This window comes from Epinephelus lanceolatus, chromosome 1 (genome assembly GCF_041903045.1).
Source record: "Epinephelus lanceolatus isolate andai-2023 chromosome 1, ASM4190304v1, whole genome shotgun sequence".
Lineage (NCBI taxonomy): Eukaryota > Metazoa > Chordata > Actinopteri > Perciformes > Serranidae > Epinephelus > Epinephelus lanceolatus.
In genome coordinates, this window is record NC_135734.1 from 12,102,869 (window position 1) to 12,125,756 (window position 22,888).

Here is a 22,888-nt window from a genome sequence, read left to right on the forward strand (position 1 = left end):
TTATAACAGCGAGCAATGGAAGAGGTAAATTGTGAAATATAGAACACTACAGCCCTTTATTCTCTATAGCCGCAGAAACAAAAGTATGGTACAGTAGACTCACAGTTCAGTGCTTATAGTTCCCTTTTCATAATCATTTGCTGATGCTAAGTTCTGCTGAGGTGTTATGGTGTAGGTTTAGCTTAACTGACTAAAGAGCGGCCTGTACTGAGCAGCTTGAGTTCCTTATTAACACTGCATTGATACAAGGAACTAGAAAGATCAAAACCAGCATGTCATTCATTTGAAACTGTAACTTTCACAGTTTGTTGTTTCTGCAAACAACTCTAAGATAAGAGCACTGACAGTATTTTGTAATTTTGAAGAGATCACAAGAGAGCAGGAAGCAGTGTTTGTTGTTGCATTGTTTGGGGCAGTCCCCGAGCCACAGTCCCTGAGCCAAGTTCAGTTCCTGATTGGGTAAGTAAATTAGAGGCCATGTGCCTCCCTTCCTCTTTCACTCTGCCTTTTTGAAAGCCGCACTGACACATCAGGAGAAACCTGACAAACTGCTGCTTAAGGTAAGAGTGGGTGTATATTCACTGTATTATATCCTGGATAGTTTCTTACATTGGCTCTTAGAGCTTATTATTTCTAATGACTATTTATCACACTAACCTTGATGTGAAAAGGAACTTTGAATGGTACAGTAGTATCTGGAAATGTTTTTTGCAAAGATAGATTCCAGTGAGGATAAACTGCCCTGAAGTGTGCAATTGATTATGATTTGTTTGGTGTGAAGGATGTGCTTTTCGACCTCTGCCTCAATTACAGTGTTATTTGTTGAAGAATACATTGATGTACCTAATGTTTTTTGCAGTGTTTTTTCTCTTTGACAATTCACTGTTTGTATCAGGTTTGACACATAGTAATTTTTGTTGGGAGCAAACCTTCCCCCTGTACTGCAGTTTTGACCCACATAGAATCTTCCTTAAGAGAGCTCTCCACTTATAGTGACACGTCTTTTGTCAGTTCAGTCAGTCTATACTATTCAGCCTGTTCACAAACATGTTCAGAGCCTAAATCTGTCAACTGGAACATGCTACATTTTGTGGTTCAAGCAACATCACCAGAAAACAAAGTACAAGATCGAATCAGTTCGATTTTTTTCATTCTTAGACAGCTGATGGAGCCCTTGATTGTACGCCGTGACAGTTACGGTGTTTGCCGACACTGAAATATTGCAAATGTGTTTAGAAATGCAATGATTCAAAAAAGTGCTTTTTTTCATCTGTAAAATCTTTCTACAGTGATTGAGATCATATTCAAAATGGACAAACATGGTGGACTAGGCCTTTAATCTCAGCCTTATTTAATAAAAGTCATGCTTGCCTGCTGACTTCTCAGGGGTCATGTGATTCTCCTGCAGCACTGACAGTCAGCTCTTTCACAGGCCTCCACTGAGGCACGACTCCCCAACCCAAGGCTGCAGTGGAAAGCACATTTACTCAATTAATGTCTGTCAGTTTTGTTTGTGCTTTACTTCTACTCCACTACATTTCAGAGGGAAATACTGTACTTTTGACTCCATGAAATTTGTCTGTAGTGGTCATCATTTTCAGATTAAAATTTAATATTTAAAAACACATAAATATCTTACAAAATACAATATATTGTTAAAGTTAAACCCCTGGTTTCCAAACTCTATGGCCTGTGAATTCTTGTCACATTCCAGATGTTATTGAGATAGTCATATATGAGTCATATGAGTCACACACAAGACCAGTACTTTTACTTTCGATACTTTACAGGAACAGGTCACCCCAAAAGCAAAGTTACACATTTTCCTCTTACCTGTAGTGTGATTCATCAGTCTAGATTGTTTAGGGGGGAGTTGCAGAGTGTTGGAGATATCGGCCACAAAGATGTCTGCCTTCTCTTGAATATAATAGAAGTAGATGGCACTCAGCTTGTGGTGCTTTAGGTGCAAAAGATACAATTGAGGAACTCAAAAGCAATGTCTCTTTACAGTAATCATGACCTGGTAACTCAAAGTAATCCACAAACCTTGTTGGCAGTAGTTGCATGTAGGAACAATTTTTTTTTCTACCAGGGCTTGGTGCTCCGGTTGGATCCAAATGGAGAACCGGGGCTAGCTGGGACGCTAGCGGAGCGTTAGCCGCAGCATGACTGGAGGGAAGCACAGCCAGTTAGCCTCCGCTAGCCTCCCAGCTAGCCCCGGCTCCCCGTTTGGATCCAACCAGAGCACCAAGCCCCGTTTTGTTATTCAAAACCGTCGGATGTAGTCTTTGTAGTGTGTTCAAATGCAACTGACACAGGGCGACGTGAGGCGACATGAGGCGACATAACAGTTGGCTTTCGTCGCCGCTAGTTCTTTGATGTCGGTTTGGTGTGTCAGCACCTTTACAAGCACAAGTCAATTATCCATGAGTAGATGTACACTTCCTTCTGCACTCTGATACGGTTGGTAGGTATAGGTCAGTAGAAAGAAAATAGTTCTTACACAAAAGTGCTCACAGCAAGGTCTGTGGATTATCTTGAGTAACCAGATCATGATTTCTGAAAGAAGACATTGATGTTGAGTTTTTCCAAATGTATTTAACCCTTTTTCTGCTTTGAGCACCACAAGCTGACTGTCATCTAGTTCCATTATATCTGTCAATTTAAAGTTTATTTTGTTGATAATACTATTGTACTTTTATCAGCATAGGGTTTCGATTGCAAAACTTCATGCACCACGTGTCCTACACCGCTTCCACAAATGTGACTTCAGTTTGGCTCTTCAAGTTTCTCACATTTTTGCATTATTTAGAAAATGATTAACTATGCATGCAACTCTATCTTAGACTGTCTTGATCATGGAAAGGAGTAAATCTTGACATTAATTTAAAAAAAAAAAGGGGGGTGTGCTGTAAGGAGAAGCCACTGACACAAGTTATGTAAGATTAAGATCATCTTTTATGAATGGGACATTTTGAAAAAGGAATCAGTAACCTGGTTTGTGGTGTCTTGTTATGTGTTTTGATGATGATCCTGTCCTTTTTATCACCCAACAGTCAAGATGTTCCTGTGCTGTTGGCTCACTCTGGGGGCTTTAATCCCTGTGACTTTAAGCATCAATCCTGGAGTAAAGGTCAAGCTAACGGAAAAAGGTCTTGAATATGGTAAGGTTTGCAGCATATTTCCTCATTCAGTTGGAAAGCCCTGATCTCTCCAGAGTTTCATCATCAAATTCCCTTAACTACCTTTTGCTAGGCAGACAACTGGGGATGGCTTCGATCCAGCAGAGACTCAAAACCATCAAAGTTCCAGATTTTTCAGGGACACAGAAGGTGTCTCCCATTGGCAAGGTCCAGTACAGCCTGTCAAAGTAATGCACCAGTTTATTTAACGATCTTGTAAATTCTATATGAAACTGGGGTACTTAAGGTGGTATTTTTTCCTCCAAGTGCCTTTTCAAACATGCATGCTGTCTCTTCCAGTATGCAAATAGTAGATGTGGGATTACCAAAGTCTGCGGTGGATCTGGTGCCAGGGACTGGAGTCAGACTCTCCATTGGTAACGCCTTCATCAGTCTGCACGGAAACTGGAGGGTCAAGTACCTCAGAATAATGTGAGTGAGAAAAGGTTTCTTCTTAAAACACTACATTAAATCCATTTTGAGATATATCTGCTACAGCAGTGACTCCTCTCTTCACAGAAAGGACAGCGGATCTTTTGATTTGAAAGTCAGCGCACTCACTGTCACTACAAGTATTGCCATAAAGAGTGATGAGACAGGTCGACCTACAGTCAGTAGCGTCAACTGTGCAGCCAATGTGGGCAGTGCGAGCATCAAATTCCACGGTGGAGCCAGGTAACAGAAACCCCGCTGTGTACTATGATTAAACTCATATGACGGAATGCAATGTGAGTGTCCACTTCTTTCCTTCCCATGCTTGACACACTGCACACTGCCCTAATTCCTGTGATTGCTTTTTGTTTCAGCTGGCTGTACAATCTCTTTAAAAACTTCATTGATAAGGCTTTACGTAATGCACTGCAGAAACAGGTGAGACTACTGTTTTTGATCATCCCCCTTCCTCTCTGTGGTTGTATTCACTAAGTATCTTATTTACAACAAGGAATCCTCCTAAATGCAGTTACAGCTACAGTAGGCAACTTTTGTAATGAATAACTTCTTTGTGTCATGTTAGCTCAAACAGTCACTGTATCTTCTCAGTAACAGCCTATATGAGACAGATCATCTGAGAAAAAACAGGTTCCTCTGGCTCCTCCTCTCTAACTGAGTGTCAGTCACTGCTCATGCACACGCTGGGCTGCCAGCAGCAGTCGACATGGCAAAGACAAGTAAACAGAAGACCTGTAAAAGTGAAAGTGAACGCAAGCTATGTGGAGGAGGGACGGGTAGTTTTTACATTGCTGGTGGTTGTTTCTCAGCCATTGTGTTTGCAAAGCTCACACTCAATCAAGATAGAGCTTGACTGAGTGTGAGCATGTTTGGGGGAGGGGGGCTGTGCGGTGTGTGCACAAGCAGTGATTAGTCCTTCTCACACATATAGGGCCGCTATAAAGTCACATCATTTTTACATAGAACCAAACAATGGCGGCATCCTGTCGCTACAGTGAATGATTTTAAACAGCATCCCAGAATCAAAAGTGGCGTGACGTGTAACACAACATACGTGCTGGCTGTGCTTCATAACAACATTACTGGCATAACATTGTGATAACAATCATTTACTGTCTCTGCCATATAGTGGCTTATCTTTTCCTCTGCTCGGAGGTTAAGGAGCTCCTGGACCTCATTATTTTCCCAATTTGAAGACATTTTCAATTACGGTTCTTCCTCTTTGAATTATCAGCTAGCTACTGTTAGCTTCTTGTCCTGTCCTGCCTGCCCCCAGACATCCATTTGGTGCTGTTACCACATCCGCTGCTGGCTTAAACGCAAGACAACTTTGTCAGCCCATTTCGCACTCGTACCTTTTATACAGAACAGCAGGGTTATATAATGGCATGATATTCCCACCTTGAACAGGCAATGTAAAAGGGGCTATCGACTGTCAGTTAGAGACTCATGCTGGCTCTGATTGGTTGTTTTCATTCAGACACAGTGGATTCTTGAAAATGCCATTAAGAGCACTAGGAGGAGGACAAACATGGTTCTTCCCAGGATTTCTGTCTCGTGTACGACTGTCAGAATGCAGTGACAGTTTCAGCAAATATGACAAAAAGTTATTTCTAAAAATAGTAACCTGCTGCACCTTTAGAAGTTTCTCTCAGTATTACATATTTTCTATACCCATAGGTAGTTTAGTGTTTCCCAACCTGGAGGACGCACCCCATCTAAAGTGTCCAAGATAAATCTGAGGGATCGTAACACGAGTAACAGGAGAGGAGAGACGAAACAAACTTCTGATACGCCAACTTTTCATTATTTGGACTTGTAATAATCCTTGCTTTGTATTGTTTTTTGTTTTTTTGTGGAATATTGGATAATTTGATCTCTTTGGGCCCTGAACAGTTACTCAAATAAAACCATCTGAGAAGTTTAGAGGGGAAATCAGCTTTTGGTAGATCTGCTAACAACTCTTAGACATCTGTTAATATGGGTTGGTGGTTTAATCTTTCACCTTCTAACACAGTCTCACAGAAATACATGAAATGGGCACAAATTCCTAACAACACATTGCATGGTGGTGTGCATGAAATGTGTTAAAATTACATGCTGGCAACACAAAAACAATGCCAATGGAAAGTCTATCATGAATGGTCACAGTTTTGTTAGGAAACTGAGGGACTTAGGTTTGATTTAGAGAAAAAAAAAACTTGGTTAAGTTTGGGAAAATGTCATGGTTTGGGTGAAAATAACTATGTACAGGACGTAAGTGATGTAAACATATGTATTTTGCATAGTTATGCAAAGTACAGTACTTTGTGTAGTTTCATAAAGTCCGTACAGTCATGTAGCTACAAATACATTGTGGTTTCATTAAAATAATTATGTATGGGACATAAGTGACATAAACTTACATGAAGTTAGTGAAGTCACATAACTAAGTTTACTTCTGGTTTCACATGAGACACGAATAGCAGTCTCCTGGTTAAAAGTCCATGTCTGTTTGACCCATGTAACACCCCTCCCACCCACCCTACATGGCCTCTTTCACTCTTCATACTTAATATGTGTGTCCACCACAACAAAAGGTTCTCATTGACTTTCCTTTTTGCATTTTTACATTTCAAGCCCACTGCCCACTTGTCCATTTGAAATACTTCTATGAGACTAAGCTGCGTATTTTCTAAGCTTATTGAGTGATTTTTTTTTTGTAAATAAAATAGTACCTATTGCTATCTGATAAATGCAGTGGAGTAAAAAGTGCAATATTTCCAGCTCAAGTACAGTGGAACATAAGTATAAAGAAAATTAGAGTGCTCATGTAAACTATGACTACATAAAATTGTACGTGAGTAAATGATGTTCCACCACTGGGTCTGGAAAGTGCATTTTCTGTTTCATGACTGAATGTCAAGATATGCATGTTCCCTGTTTCTGCACTTTCTTTTCCCTTTTTTCTTAACTCAGCCGGTTAGGAGCAACTTTTAGTTTTAGGATGTTTTGAGAATGCAACCTCTTCGGAATATATAACTGATATGATAAGAAGTTCTCAGACTGAGTGCAAAGAAACAACAGAAACAGTTTTCTCCAGTCAGAAATCATTGTGTAAGATTCTTTTGGAGTCTGGGCATACATTTTTTTCTGGTCTTTCTTGTTGCAGATCTGCCCTCTGGTGGCTGATGCTGTATCTGATTTGAACCCTCAGCTAAAAACTCTCAATGGTAAATCATTATTTTTTATGTAAAATGTTTGGATGTTTCATTGATTCTGAATATATAAGAGACGTTCTACCTTCTTGTAGTTGTAGCCAAGGTGGACCAGTATGCAGAGATTGAATATTCCATGGTGACATCGCCCACAGTCTCCTCGTCTTCAATAGACTTGAGCTTGAAGGTAAAGAAGTGTTCTACACTGTGCAGTTTGTATCTACCAGACAGTCATGGTCATGTCGTTACTTTATTGACTGTGTTGTTTCTTTTTCATTAAGGGTGAATTTTACAACATTGGGAAGCATCAGGAGCCTCCGTTCTCCCCCGCAGCCTTTTCCCTGCCGCCCCAGATCAACAACATGTTGTACCTTGGCCTGTCTGCCTTCACCGCTGACTCTGCAGCCTTCGTCTACAACAGAGCTGGACTCCTCAGCCTGTACATCACTGATGATATGGTGAGCTGCAGCCTCCTGATTCCCTCATCATTCTACTCTCGTGATGTCACACTGATCTGTAATCTTTCTGCCTACAGATCCCAAAAGGCTCTCCCATCCGACTCAACACCAAGACATTTGGAGTCTTCATCCCACAGGTGAAAACACATTCCACTCAATTTATAAGGAGCGTTATCTTTATTGGCAATCTCTCAACTATGTATCTGTGTATTTTCAGGTTGCCAAGCGTTTCCCAGGTCTGATGATGAAACTGCTGGTGAAGACAGTGAAAAACCCTGTCATCACTTTTGAACCTAACAACGTGACCACTCAGGCCACTGGCACAGTGACGGCCTACGCTATCCAACCCAACGCCACACTTTCCCCTCTCTTTGTCCTGAACTTGGTAGGTGACACAGTCTGCATGATAAAAAGCCATTTGTGTGGTTCAACGAAACACCAAAAAGTAACTTTCTCACCATGTTGTCTTTACAGGAGACCAGTGTCAGCGCCCAAGTGTTTGTCAGTGGAATGAGGCTGGCTGGAGCTGTCAGCCTTAACAAGTGAGTTACTTAAAAATCGCTACTTGTTCTCAGAGGACAAAAATGGGGCCAAAAGGTCCTTGTAAAGATGAACATCACAGCCTAATTTTGCCTAATTTGCACAGAATGGATCTGACCCTGGGGACAAGTTATGTGGGAGAGTTTCAGGTGAGAACAGCATTCTAATATGAATCACAGTGTGCACCATCAGCACCAACATAACAAATGAACCCTAACTATAACCTGCAGGTCAGATCCCTCGACAACATCTTCCAAATGGTCCTCAAAGTGGTTGTGATACCTAAACTGAACGGTGAGTTCTTTCTTTTTCAGTTTGTACTCTTCATGAACATGGTGCCATGTCATGTACTCAGGCTGTTGCATGCAGTTAAAAGTTTGCATGTGGTCATTCTTTAGACTCCGATTTATGTTTCAAATCCAACATCAGCAGTGCTGCTACAAAACATTCTTCCTCGAGAGTAAACTCCTCTGGATCCATAATGATGCAGAGGGCCTAACTCATGCCTTCATTTTAAGCAGACTATACCAGAGGTTCTCAGCCTTTTTTATCCCCCACAGTCCTATCACACTATTATATTTTCATACAAAACATTATTGTCCTGGAAGTGACCGTGTTCAGGTTTCTGTAGATTAAGTCAAGTTTCTACAGAAGCATATTATATTCACCAAAGAAAAACATTGGAGACCTTGGTCTCTTTCATAAAGATCTGTTATATTTTCTATCAAGAGAAAAAAAAAAAAAAAGAGAAGAAGCCAACTCTAGATGCAACAAATCTCCTCTTACTCAGGTGGGCTCAATGATGAATCCCATTTGATCATAAGTTACCTATTAACATAAGTAACACAACCTAAACGCTATATAAGAGCAGGTGTTGTGCTGTGTGCAAACACCCTGGCACATGACCAAGAATTGGAGAGATGCCATCAAACAAAGGCTGTAAGAAGAGGAAGAAGATCGGCAGTAGTGAAATCAATGCACTGTTAAGTAAACTTTAAGCAAATGTGATTTTCCAGAGTGTCAGTACTGGTGTTGACGATTTAAAAACCAGCAACCAGTTGCACAAAGAAACTTAAGTTAAGATTTTCCTTCAAGTCTGACTTAAGGTTTCCTTGAAAAAAAAAAAAAATCAGTTGCACAAAACATCAAACATCAACCTCAAGTCTTCTTCTTAAGGTTTTCTAAAAATGTTTAAGGATGTACGTTTGTCTCCTTATCTTGGTCTTACACTTAAGGTATTGCTTAAAGTTTGTTTAACTATTGCACAAAGAACCTTAGTAACCAAAGAAAGGACAAAACATAAAGTACCTCTGACTCCATCTTAACTGCAACGTGGTTGAGTTTATGGAGATAAATGAGAAAAATGAAGGCATCCTGAAAGGAGTGTTCTGTGACCAGGAGAGCCTGATGGACACGCTTAATGATGAGCAACTGATTCTGCACTTAAAATTTTACCAGAAGTCAGACTATGATTGTGACCGTCTGGAATTGGATCACTCAACTTTCCAAGGCTGCGCTCTTCCAGCCCCTTTACAACTAATGATAGCTCTGCGGTTTTATGCAGCAAGATCTTTCCAGTCAGTTATTAGTGAGGTCTTTCATATAAGCCTTAAGTGTCATACTTAAGGAGCAAACTTAAGGTGCTTTGTGCAACTGGCCCTGGGAATGGCAGAACATTTGTGATGCTGTAAATGTGTGTCAGTAGCAGTGGTGAAGGATTCAAATGCTTGGCTTAGGTAAAAATACTAATACAACATTATAAAAGTACCATACTACTAATATAATACACTATGATGATCGTTGCAAAAACAAGGTTAGTGAGTGACCGACAAATATGAAGTATTATGGTACTTGGCCTTCTAAGTCAATATAAAATGCTTTACATTGTGTTCCAATTATTTCTATAAAGCTTTACGATATGTATGAGTGCTTATACTAATACAGTGTTATAAGCAGATTATAACACATTCTGAGTATGTTTACAATGCATTATGGGTGTGGGCGTCATAGAAAGTGTTACCAAAATCAGTTAGTGCAGGTTTAACTGAAAGACAAGTCAACTTAATTGCCTTTTTTTAAGATCTTTGTATTTATTAACATCATATTTTACCCTCTTGCACATTGCTAGTGTCTATATTTCTACTTTTTTCATTCTCACTGTAATTATATTGAACCAGTTTTAAACTCACTAATAGTCCACTTATCCTAAGGTCATTATATGTTGTACTTTTTGTATTTCTTTTTTATTTTATCTATTTCATCCGTATTCTATCTTTTCATGTGAAGAACCTTGAGCTGCATGAGTAGTATAAAGCCCCTGCTACTTGTAATAACATCACTGTCTGTGCTTGCCTTATTTGATTTGTGCAGTAAGTTTATCTACATGTGTGAATTCTGCTTCATAGTTCAACTTGCAAAGGGATACCCACTTCCTACACTTGGAAAGATGAAGCTTGTGAACACTCAGCTTCAGGTCCTGAAGGTCAGACACTGGATATTTTCTATAAAGCTGTATTTTTTTTTTAAAATTTATAACAGGGATTTTAATAAGGTCCAATAACTCGAAGTAAACATCTTCAATTATGAGTTGATCAACATCATTTCGAATTTGGAATCTGTTCTTAACTGTTGTGCTTTATATTTTCTCCAGGACTATATGCTGATTGGGACAGATGTTCAGTTCAGCAGTTGAACGGCATTTCTGGAGACTCACAGGATTTATTTGTGCACGAGGACATGCCACCATGAAGACACAATCACAACCAGAGTTTTAACTACCTGACAGAAATTTCAAAGAAAAAACTGAATAATGTACAAATATTACTTCTCTACGATCAAGAGAAATGCAGATCTCCTGTTTGCATGTGGATGTCACCTCAGGTTTTTATCATGTTTCGGTTTTTTTATACTCTTTTTCTTTTAAATGAAAACTCAGACCAGGTTCTCCACATGAATAAATACACATTTAAATGTAGATGGGGCAGTGAACTTTTCCAACAGGGTCACTGCAGTCATGTCACAGTAGGACACAATCTGCAGGACAGGATCTGCTGCTGTCACCACAATTATCTTTTTGAAACAACGTGCTCCTTCCAAAGCAGATCACAGCACTTTCTGCTGCTGACTTTGGACAAATTGCCTCTCAAAGCTTCTGACTCACAGAGCGATTCTACAAATGTGCTGATCTATGATATTATTACTGCAGTTTGGAGAGTCCTATAAAATATGCCGTGACATCAATCAAGTACCAGACAAAACAAATCAGTCATGGCTGTATGTGTAAAACAAACATAATTTACATCATCCAAACTGGTTTCAGCATCTTAGGCCTGTTTACACCTGCTATTAACATGCGTCCTGGGTAATTGGATCACAAGCGAACAGCTCAAAGTACAGGTGTGAATGCGCTCAAACAATCTAGAGTTTCAGTCACTCAGACCACATTCCAACTGTCTCTGACGCTGAGCTCACACTCCTGTAGCAGTAATCTCCTAGCTCTATGGAGGTGGCGGGACCAGGGGACGCGCTTGTCTTCTGGTCTTTGCAGATGGAAATGATTTACATGTTTGTCTGCATGCAGAGCAGGGAAGTTAGATACAGTCTCAAGTATGCACGTGAGACGCATGTGGAGACACACTCTAATGGCAGGTATAAACAGACAGATATAGAGCAGCTGTCCACTTGTGATCCGAGCGCCCAAGATGCATGATAACACCAGGTGTAAACGGGGCCTTAGGCTGCATTCACAACAAATCAGGTGTTGAGGCGATTAGCTGCAGGCTTGTGCAGTGTTTTGGGAGTGTCACTTAAATGGTATATTTGTGGGGAAGTGGAGGGTGAAAGCTGTCCACCCCATCTAAGCGGGTATTTGTCTTTGTCAAGTTTGTTAATGTTTGCCTGGGGATCTGTAGAATTTCTTTTGATTATCATTACTGTTGTGAATTTATTGCTGCAAAAGACACACATGCGCAAACACAAACAAAGCGAGTGTTCTCCTTTGTAGCACTGTAGCTGTTACACATTCTTTATTTCTTTTACTCACTTAAATATATTTAACAATAGAAAGACACTTTATTTCTTGCTCCTGTGGACTGCAGGCAACATTTGGTCTGATGGCCACGTATGTGAGTGGCCACTGCAGCGTGATGTCGGATAGAGTTTCTCCAAAATAATGTTGTCATTCTTATAACTCATCACAGCAGCCCTATGTGACTGTAAGGTGACCAACATTCCCATAAACAGCCTCCATGTTGCTTCAATGTCATTCAAGAGAGGGCAGAGTGCTAGTTTTCCCAAACACTAACAGTTTGTTTCTTGTGGTGTCACCTGTGTCAATCAACATGTTTCAATCATGGCTGAGTCTGAGTCCACATGTTCATCTAGCTGGTGCCTTGGCAGAGTCTCACAGTGCTTCACGAAGCCGTTCAGGGAGCTGTGACTGAGGGCCCGGCCTCTCAGGCTCTGCGAGTTGGCCGCCAGTATCTATATAACAGACACAAAACATCAAAGAGAGAAGGATTAAATGATGAACTCTTTGTGAAGTGACAGATAATGCCTTATTAAAGCTCCTGACTGTGATGAAAAATTGTTGAAATGATGTCCTCCTCTGTCACTGACTGGCAGGAAACTGTCTCTTCATAGTAGAATATGTACCTAGTCCTTTTTACATGACTGTTGGTGTGTCACAGGAAGACACGAGTTTTACATTGTTGTATTAAAGGTGTGCCTGCATCTGAACACCTGTGATGGATGTTTCATTTTAGGTACTTGAGAAACCTGTTTTTCATCTCCATTTTCAAGTTAATGTTCCTGATATTCAAAACAGAACCTGACTATTACAGAAGTTTTGAGAGCAAAAGCACCTTTAATATTTGAGATAACACTGCATCAACTTATATTAGTTTTTCAACATAAAAACACAATTTAAATTAAACAGGCACTCGGACAACACAGACCCCCACCGAGGCCAAATGCCCTATCTCGCAGGGTTTACCAGAGTGAAAAATAATCAGTGTATCCGCCTCATTATTTAGATACGAAATTAAATGGATTCTTCCTCAGCTCACGCTACATCCTTCCACCAAGTTTCCTGAAATCGGGCCAGTGGCTTTTCTGTAATCCTGCTGAAAAATAAACCAAATACATAACTTCCTTGGTGGAGTGTGTCTGTATATTATCAAATATTTTATTTATGACTAAACGAGTTTAATAACACTTGAAAATTAAGCCATTCTGCTTTACTGGGACTGTGTGTGTGCTGTTTGAGCACAGACTCTCTTTCTAAATCCTGATTGGTGCAAGTATGTGACACGTTTTTTTCCCCCACTGAGCCACATCCACTTTAAACCGGTGAGAGGAGCACAGAGAAAACTCGAATGATCACCTTGTGGTTGTATGTCTCTGCAAAATGGTCAAGTTACAGTTACATCCATGTCTGTACAGACTCATATGGAGCCATGACAGGCCACAATGCTTCACATATGGATGTTGCTGCAAAAAAGCTACAAATTTTAAAACATGGATGCTTCACACACATCTTCATCCCAGCAAAATATCAATACAGTCACAGTTTCAAGATGGACACCCAAAATTAGAGTCACCAATTCAGTATCTGACCAAATGTATCCCCTTCTGTGTCTGAGTTATGGTGTTGAATAATGGCCAGAAAAGTGTTTCTGCAGAACATTATGATGTCACAGTGAAGTTGACCTTTTGGAGGTAAAATGTCATCACTTCATTATTTTATCCTGTTAGACATTTGTGTGAAAGTTTGCATAATCAGCATATGAATTCTTGAGTTACGGCCGGTTTTGTGAGGTCAAAGTGACCTTTGAACACCAAATTTAAACAGTTGAGATAAGAGATAAGATATTTCCTCAAGGTGTTCTTGAGATATCGCGTTCAACAGAATGGGACAGATGGGCATACAGACGCTGGCACAACCCAAAAACATAATGCCTCTGGCCACAGCTGATGTCAGCTGGAGGCATAGACATGAAATACAAAAAGTCTTGTGTGAGACAGCCAAACCTGTTCTATGGCAGAGAAGTGTGTCCATATAGGATCCCAACACAAATACTAAGAGAAAATATGTTTTCAAGGCCTTTACATGTCTGGACTAAAGAATAGTGACAAAGATATGTGCTGTGAGTGAGTGCAACATTTCACAGTTGCAAAATAACCTTGTCAGTGCTCTCTGATGGAAAATGACAATGTTTCCAAAAGACCTTAAACATATCCTTGGCATTCTGTTCTGCAACCTATTATGTTATTTATCAGTCAACATACAGTTTACCAATATATGTGCAGAAAACAAATATCTACTAACAATATGGGCTGTATCAGTCTGGCTGTATTTTGAAGAGCATGTAAAAATGATGTACTAGCTGTATGTTTTAAGCCGCACCTTCACCAGCACATAGTCTCCAGCGCTGACCGCTGCAGTGTTGGATTCAGCAGGCTGAACAGCAACGTCCTCTTTGGGGAAAATCACTTTCATATTGCCATCAGTTCTCCCACACAGGTCCTTGGCAGATCTTTTACTTTCCTGCATAAAAGTGGAAACCAGAGATGAGCGGTGTTGCCTGGTAACAGGTTACAGTAACCCCCCAGTGGTACAGAACGACTACTACCATCCATTGTGAGCAGCGTCACACATTATTAATTCAATTTATGTATTTCTATACTTTATATAGTATATCTATACTTCCTATAGGAGCCAATAAATCCTTTCACTAACATACTGGAAAGGGAACTGATTTATTATTGTCATTATACAATATAGGATTGTAAGACGAAATGTAGGTGTAGTGGTAAAAGTGGTACTAAAAGAGAAAATAAAAAGGAAAACTGTCTTATATTTATAAGGAATATATACATTTATGTATATACAGGGTGACTAGACGTCCTGAATTACAAGCAGCTGTCCCAACTCACAAATCCTGCCCTTTTTTGTCCCAAAAATTAACCATTACAGTAATGGATACTATAAACAAGCTAAAACAAGAGCTGTCTGTTTGCTGTGAGTCTTAAAACTTGAAGGCAAAAATGCTGAGGAGACTTGGTGACACAGTGATACCGAAAAACGCTGCAGTGAATGTATTGTGTATTTTGGAGCGCTGCCAAAGTGTCATGAATAATTAATAACAGAACAGAGATGTGCACAATCTGCTGCTGTCACCAGAATAAAGAAGACTAAGAAATTTTATTGGAGAAGTCTTTCATTAAATTATCAATCACTCTACATTAATTAGTAGATCAATAGTTTTTTTTATTCTCTGTACCGCGCCGCACTCTCAATGCACTGATCAGGTTATCATAAATAACGGGTTGATGTCATTCAACCTGGTTTAAACCAGATGACGGAGAGTGCTGCCGCCGCTCTGGGAGGAATTTGTGATAACTAAAAAATGGTATGTATCCCAAAATTGTGGCTGTAAGCTTAATGACAATCTTAGCTGCTGACAAGATGTTTAAAATGACTGTAACATGCCTGTCACCTGTGCACAATGCATCATGCAAACACGACCAAGACACTGAGCTTCATATGATCCTGAATTTTATGTATCTAATAATAATTTACACACTCGTACATACAACACAGTGACTGTTTCTTCTTCCTAATGATAGACATTTGACTAATGAACAAAAATTATGTTGAGTTGTGACTTTCATGTGTTTGATTGTTGTTGACGCAGATGTACTGGAGGCAGTGCCCACCATTGCCACATGACCATGCACACCCAAAACTGCAATCCATCTATAGCTGTTGAGATATTCAATCAAAACCAAAGTGGAGGGCCGATCAACAGCCCCACACCAATCAAGCCAAGCTAAGAACAACACTACTAGCATAGTTAAAACTATGAACCTATGATTATACCACCCCATCTTCTGTTACACTTTTCTCAAAAATTAGCCAATGCCATCTCAACCTAAGCTTTAACACAGGCAGATGACATACAGAGAGGCAGCTGTGTCTTTGCTGTCTAGATTTATTTTAGAGGCAAATTAATAATGTAAATAAAACTTCCTGTACTCAGGTTTAAGGGAATGTCATTGACACTGAGTAACATATCTGTTCATGCATTTTTATCAATCAGATATTTTTAGAGTTGTGTCGGTCATGTGTGCTGTACTCACTCCCTCCACTAGGACAAGCTGTGTGCTGCCGATGAGAGCAGCGTTGACCCTTGCAGCTTCCTCTCTGAATACAGTAATACACTCCTCCAGCCTCCTCTGCTTCACCTCAGCTGGCACGTCGTCTCGTAGCCGATGGGAGGCATGAGTTTTCTGAGTGAGAAAACCATGAGAGTGGTTGCTAAATCTAGATCTTTTATGAAGCCACTTCAGAGAACATTTTATAAAATAACAGCCTGGATTTAATTTTAAAATACAGAGTGGTAAATTATAAACCCACAACAGCTCACCTTTCTCATGCTGTAGGCAAACAGGAAGCCCACGTTGTAGCCCACCTCTCTGATCAGAGACAGAGTCTGCTGGTGGTCATCCTCTGTCTCACCACAGAAGCCTGAGATGAAGTCACTGCTGAGACTCACCTCTGACACACACACATCATTAATGTTAAACACAGACCAAACACTTCAATATCAAGATGATTATAACACAGCAAATGCGCTTTGGGTTATATTGTCAGCTGGGTTTTTACACACACATACTTTTACTGCAATATGTGTGACTGTAGTTTGCTGCATTTCAAGTCGCATCTGTTTCAAAGGCCCCACTCATGCTCTGGTGCTAATAAATGTTTGGATCACTGGTTATGTGAATGGAAACCCACAGACTGGCAAATAAGGAAATGAAACACTGGAAATGGAGGTATAACACAAAGCTTTACACTGAGGAAATAAATACATATTAACTGACCTACTTTTAACATTCATCTAACACCAGGGTTCCAAAAGCAGTTAGGACAAAGTAAATAAAACATAATGCAATCATTTGCAAATCCTTTCTGACCTACATTCAATTGAATACAGCACAAAGACAAGATATCTGATATTCAAACTGATAACCTTTACTGGTTTTTGAATTTAACGCCTGCAACATGTTTCAAAAAAGTTGGGACAGGGTCATGTTTACCACCGTGTTACATCACCTTTTCTTTTATCAACACTCAGTCAGTGTTTGTGAAGTGAGGACACTAACTGTTCAAGTTTTGAAAGTGACATTCTTTCCCAGTCTTGCTTGATATATGACTTCAGTTGCTCAGCAGTCCGGGGTCTCCATTGTCGTATTTTGTGCTTCATAATATGCCACACATGTTCAATTGGAGACAGGTCTGTACTGCAGACAGGCCAGTCTAGTACCTGCACTCTGTTACTATGAAGCAACACTGTTGTTACACATGCAGAATATGTCTAATTGTCTTGCTGGAATAAGCAGGGATGTCCCTGAAAAAGCTGCCGTCTGGATGGCAGCACATGTTGCTCCAAAACCTGTATGTACCTTTTAGCATTCATGGTGTCTTTACAGATGTGAAGTTACCCATGATGCCATGGGCACTAACACACCCCCATACCATCACAGATGCTGGCTTTGAATTTTGAGCTGGTAACAATATGGATGGTCCTTTTCCTCTTTCACCTGAAGGACAGACATCCATGATTTCCAAAAACAGTTTGAAATGTGGACTCATCAGACCACAGCACACGTTTCTGCTTTGTGTCAGTCCATCTCAGACGAGCTCGAGCCCAGAGAAGTCAGCACTGTATCTGGATGCAAAAAAAAATGGTTTTCCAAAGTGTTCCTGAGTCCATGTAGTGATATGCTTTTTATAATCATGTTGGTTTTTAATGCAGAGCAGCCTGAGCGGTCAAAGGTCACAGCCATTCAATTATGCTTTTCAGCCTTGACCCTGACGTGCACAGATTTCTCCAGATTCTCCAAATCTTTTGATGATATTATGGGTTGTAAATGGTGAAAACACCAAAAATAACTTCTTTGCAATTCTTGGTTGAGAAATGTTGTTCTTGAACTGCTGAACTGTTTCTCCACACAGTTTTCCACAGAGTGGTGAACCTCGACTGTTCTTGCTTGTGAACAGCGGAGCCTTTCAAGGATAGCCCTTTCAAAACAATAATGAAACCATCATCTTTTTAACATTCTACAATTCTGCTTTACTTACATTTTACACAGTGTCACATGTTTTTTGGGGTAATTTTACTTTTGCTTGAGTGAAATGTCTTGAAAGTAACAATACTCCTGCCATCCTTGAAAGTCGAAGGAATAATGACGCCGGACATTTTGTAACCTACCTGGAATAATTCTCTTGATGTTCTCGACAAGATCCAGGTAGGCCTCTCTTGTGTAGCTGTATATTATATAAGAAAAGACACTCTGTTAGAGCACTTTGTGACACTTTAAAAGACTTCATCAACAACTTTACAAACAGTTTTGAAAATTCAGTTTGGGGGAAAAAAGCACAGTGCTGACTTACCCACGGCGCATTGCTGTTAGGACCTGGCTGCTGCCACTCTGAGCTGGAAGGTGGATCTGCTTACAAATGTTCACTCGCTCCGCAATCAGATGCAAAACCTGTAAACACCAGCAACACAGAGCATGACAGGAGGCTTCAATCAGCCAAGTCCCTACACAGAAGGTGGCAGAGTGTTGTTGCAAAATGTGATCAAATAGCAAAAAGGCGCTTTGAGGAACATCTATGTTGGGCTGTAATGAGATTTAATGCTTTGAGAATGGGTGTTCAGCAGGTAAAGTGTGTCATGCACCTCATCAGGAAAATCCTTGGGATGAGGGGAGGTGAATCTGATCCTCATGTCGGGGTCGATGAGTGACACTTGGTCCAGCAAGTCAGAGAAGCGCAGACCTCCCTGTTTGGTTCTGTACACAGTCTTAAAGCCGCGGCTGAGCGTGGTTGGCTCTGAGCCACAGAAATGTTCCTCTGACGTGTCTCTATAGCTGTTCACATTCTGACCCAGCAAAGTCACCTCCTTCACACCCTGAACAAAAAAATATCCACCACATACATACTCCTCAGAGAGAGCTGGAATTATTAATCCACTACATATACATTACTGTACTGCACAGACTTACATAGGCTTAGCTTTTTAAAGCACCATTTGGACTAATTGATTTTCTCAGTTTTAATATTTTGCCTCATAAATTTCATGCAGCATTTTTCCTAAATTAGAGAATTTTCTTGTAATTGCCTTAGTACTGCTACCAGTGTAGGGGTGTATAAGTATATAAGTAGAAGCGTTGAGGGTTTAACTTGCCTGGTCAGAGAGCATGCGAACTTCCTCAAGTATGGAGCTGACCGGTCGACTCCTCTCTCTCCCTCGGGTGAAGGGAACGATGCAGTAACTACACATGTTGTCACAGCCTCGCATGATGGACCTGCCAGTGCAAGAGACGCACACAAAATCATCAGAAGTTACGCTATAAAGCCACAGTGTCGCTGGAAACAATGACACAAGGTGAGAATGAATTTGACTACTTCCTCCAAAAACCTTAGTTGCTCAGGGAACGGCTTGCACACTCACACAAAAGCACTGTTCCCCTGAGGAGCGTGGTGAACGGGCATGACGTCAGCGTAGGTCTCTTCTAACGACAGCAGCACGTTGCTTGCCTGTTGACCTCCATCAGCTACAGTCAAGAGGCGAGGAAGGTCCCTGTAGGCGTCCGGACCAGCGAGAACGTCTACAAGCTTCTCCCGCTCCAAAAGCTCTGTCTTTAGTCTTTCTGCCATGCACCCTGGACAAACACAGCCATTAAGATCTTCTACATCTGTACTCAAACATCTGTATATGAGTGACCTCACTTACCTAAAATCCCAATTTTCATTGGTGTGTGAGTCTTTAACCGTCTCCTCTTCATAGCTGTTAGTTGTTGTAGTCTATTCCATATTGTTTGTTCAGCTTTTTCTCTGTAAAAAGAAATGTCTGTCCATTAGCTGGTGTATCAGATTTAGTTTGTCTGGTCTCATGGAGGCATTTTAATGACAATTTTAGCGAGTTGGGTTAAACATTGTAAAATCTTTACTTAAAGCAAAAGTTTTTCAGCTTATTACTGAAAACGTAACATTTTGCAACATTATCTTACCTTATGGAGCATGTTACCAGAAGGACAACATCTGCCTGTAAGCACAGTGATTTGTTTAGTCACCTGTTTGCATATAAATGATGTTAAAATCTTAAAAAGCTATTCTTTACCTCACTTATGTCTACTGTGCGCAGATATCCCTTCCTCTGCAGTATGGACCAGGCTATCTCTGTGTCGCTGACATTCATTTGACATCCATAGGTTTCAAAATACACTGTAATATTAACACAAAACACTTGTTGTTGTTTGTTCCACACTATCAAAATTAACTTGATGGCTTTCAGTGATGCAGACTAACCTTTCCTTGAATTCCCCATGTTCAAGTCCTCAGAGAGATAACTATGTTTGTATTCTTCATCATCAGCAACATGAGTCTTATTCACTGAAATTCCTTTGATGAAATCCTGGAAACTTGGACCTGATGATATCTGACTCTTGAACTTGTTTACAGTTGTCTTCCTCTCTCTTGTAGTCACACTAGTGTTCGCTAAGTTAGAACAATGTCTGGGGTGAATACACCTGAGGGGTCTCCAGTGTTTGCGAATGGTAAACAAGAGTTTACTGAGGTACTCCATGGTTAGTTAGCTAACTAACCAGCAAAGGCTTTTAGCCGACTGTCAGAGTTAGCTCTGTCTGAGCCACCATACACTGCAGTTAGCTTTTTTTTTAACGCTACTCAGTAGCTAACATTTTGTCCCTTGTTTATCTTTCTGGACACATTACTATTCCACTGCTAGCTACGGTGGGTAAATGTCATTCAGGCACTCGTATCATGTGGAGCCAAAGATGTCTACATATCAAGAGCAGCATCTCCCCATTACAAAGTAACGTTAAGAAAATTCGGAAAAAACATTTACCTGTCAAAAAATGGAAGGTCTCCCGCCAATAAAAATGAGTTTTAGGTACGGTGACAGAGATGTTTCCCTTACATATCATTGCTACCTAAATTATCTCGGAAATATTTGACATAAGATAAGATTCGTGTGCACAAGTGTAAAATAGGTTGTTAACTATTTTTCTCTTACTAATTTCTAGATATGGCGTAGTGTCAGGAGCCAACTGTATTTTACTCTGTCGTTTTTATTTCTACATTGTTCCTCTATGTTCTGAAGGCCTTGACAGATAAAAAGAGGATGGTAACGCACCTTACGGTGTGCTGCTCAGCAAAGATGTAAGAAGACGACAGGGAATCATCTTGACTGCCAACAAGCCAAAGACGTCCCTGGGTACGTTCAGCATCATGGTCCGTCTAGAAATCTTTGTGTACAACAACGTTCCGGACGTCGGCGAAATCTTCAAAATTGGCTTTTAATAAATCACCACAGTCTTGAGTCAGTCTTAAAAGCTGACCACGCTGTGGTGATTGATACAGTTCACAACTGTTTTTCACGTTATGGTGGCAAACTCGGGCCCAAGGACGAGAGGTGTGGGGAGGGGAAGAGTGGGGTGGCATCAAAATAAAATATATCATTATTTATTAATATTCCAGTGACAGAATGCACTGATGTACAGTTTATGAGAAGAGACGTTGTCTATAGACATGCTGTCAATCCACCTGTAGCACCAGTTGTTAAATACAAGGCGACGACATTTTGAGTCTGTAAAAGGTCTCGTTAATAAAACATAATGTCTTCTTGTAATGTTTCAGAGAGCTGTTCAGATGTATTCTACTTTATGCTTTTTTTTCCCTAATGTCCAGTAAGCTGATATAGACTTGTTCCCGATTATTTTATTTTATTCTATTACTTTCCTTGACAGGCGATGGTTGTAGACACTTTATTTTAGGGAACATTTTGCATAATGGATGCACTATAAGATTATATAATGGCTGTCGAACTGTCCATTAGCCTACATTTAATTTTCTATACATAAACAAGCAAATCTCATCCTGTCATATGTATTATTTTGGGGTTTTTTTATATGTTTTAAAAGTTGTTTGCAATAATTATATTTCTTTCATAACAGTAGGCTAGTAATGCACCAACCATTCATTGTAATTTTTTCTTATATTCTAAATAATATATACTTATACTGTATACAGCGCTGTGCACACACATGTTGGGGGTCAGGTGCTCTGGCGAAAAGAAGGGCACCCCTCTCAGAATTATTTATAAAAAATAAAGTGACATACAGTAGCATATATTTTATTTAGGTTACTTACATATTTATTTATTTCAATACCCACACAATCATGCAGATGTTTAATACTAAACAGAGTTCTACAAAATTATAAATTCACACACGGACAATGGTCTTTATCATTCACCATGTCTACATGTATCACAAGAACAGGCAATGACAAAGAAAACAGTTCCACATTCCATATAAATGACGATTCAAAAATCATCAAAAGTTTACACAAAATTGAGTGAAAAAGGCTGTTCTCTGGATAAACAGATAGTAGACTGTTTGGTTTATTGTTTTATTTATTTAGAGAACAGCCTTTATTGTGAACATTTCTTAATTTTTTAGACTCAGGCTAAGTGTGTTCTCCTCTCCTCTCCTCTCCTCTCCTCTCCTCTCCTCTAATATTGTACTTTTAACCCACATTTATTTGATAACTTTAGTAACTTTACAGATTCAGATTAATAAAACAAAGTACATTCAACAAATAAATTAGGATATTTTATTATAGATCAAGATAAAATTGCATAGATATCTAGGGGAAATTCATAAGCTACCTAGCAGTAGGCCTATAGTAGCCTAATTAGATCAGCACAAACTTCACCAGCTGCAACATAAAAGAGATTAATGGGTCCATAAATCAATAATATATCCATTTTTCTGGTATGGACCATTCTGCATAATAAGTAAACAGTGTTAACTTTTGGTACTTTAATCAGGCTATATGTAGTTTCACTAAAGTAGTATTAGTAAAACTAAGATCGAGGGCAGGTCAGGCAGACACGGATGCTGTTCTGCAGGGCACCTTAACTGTGGTGGCTGTCTAACAGAATTAGAACTCAGATCCCTCAACATG

At 39.9% G+C, this 22,888-nt stretch overlaps 2 protein-coding genes across 3 annotated transcripts; one reads left to right on the plus strand and one right to left on the minus strand.

Moving 5' to 3' along the window:
• Positions 1-428: 428 nt before the first annotated feature.
• Positions 429-12,564, plus strand: LOC117257151 (bactericidal permeability-increasing protein). Of its 2 annotated transcripts, none has more exons than XM_033627091.2 (16): positions 429-560; positions 3,057-3,164; positions 3,256-3,370; positions 3,483-3,614; positions 3,702-3,857; positions 3,989-4,052; positions 6,784-6,844; positions 6,925-7,016; positions 7,111-7,287; positions 7,365-7,424; positions 7,505-7,672; positions 7,762-7,829; positions 7,934-7,976; positions 8,058-8,121; positions 10,233-10,309; positions 10,478-12,564. In XM_033627091.2, exons 2-16 carry the CDS (start codon positions 3,062-3,064, stop codon positions 10,517-10,519), a joined length of 1,422 nt encoding a protein of 473 aa, XP_033482982.2. In that variant the 5' UTR covers positions 429-560; positions 3,057-3,061; the 3' UTR covers positions 10,520-12,564. The 2 variants fall into 2 exon arrangements, with proteins under 2 accessions (XP_033482982.2, XP_033482983.2); XM_033627092.2 differs by lacking the exon at positions 429-560 and adding an exon at positions 2,920-2,939.
• cdk5rap1 (CDK5 regulatory subunit associated protein 1) lies at positions 11,824-20,812 on the minus strand. The gene is made up of 13 exons (XM_033627090.2): positions 20,207-20,812; positions 20,019-20,122; positions 19,909-19,943; positions 19,632-19,732; positions 19,350-19,560; positions 19,083-19,203; positions 18,576-18,806; positions 18,287-18,384; positions 18,105-18,160; positions 16,257-16,387; positions 15,970-16,119; positions 14,234-14,374; positions 11,824-12,309 (listed from the first exon to the last, which is right to left on the minus strand). The coding sequence occupies exons 1-13, from the start codon at positions 20,481-20,483 to the stop codon at positions 12,163-12,165; spliced, it is 1,803 nt and encodes a 600-aa protein (XP_033482981.1). The 5' UTR covers positions 20,484-20,812; the 3' UTR covers positions 11,824-12,162.
• Positions 20,813-22,888: the final 2,076 nt, after the last annotated feature.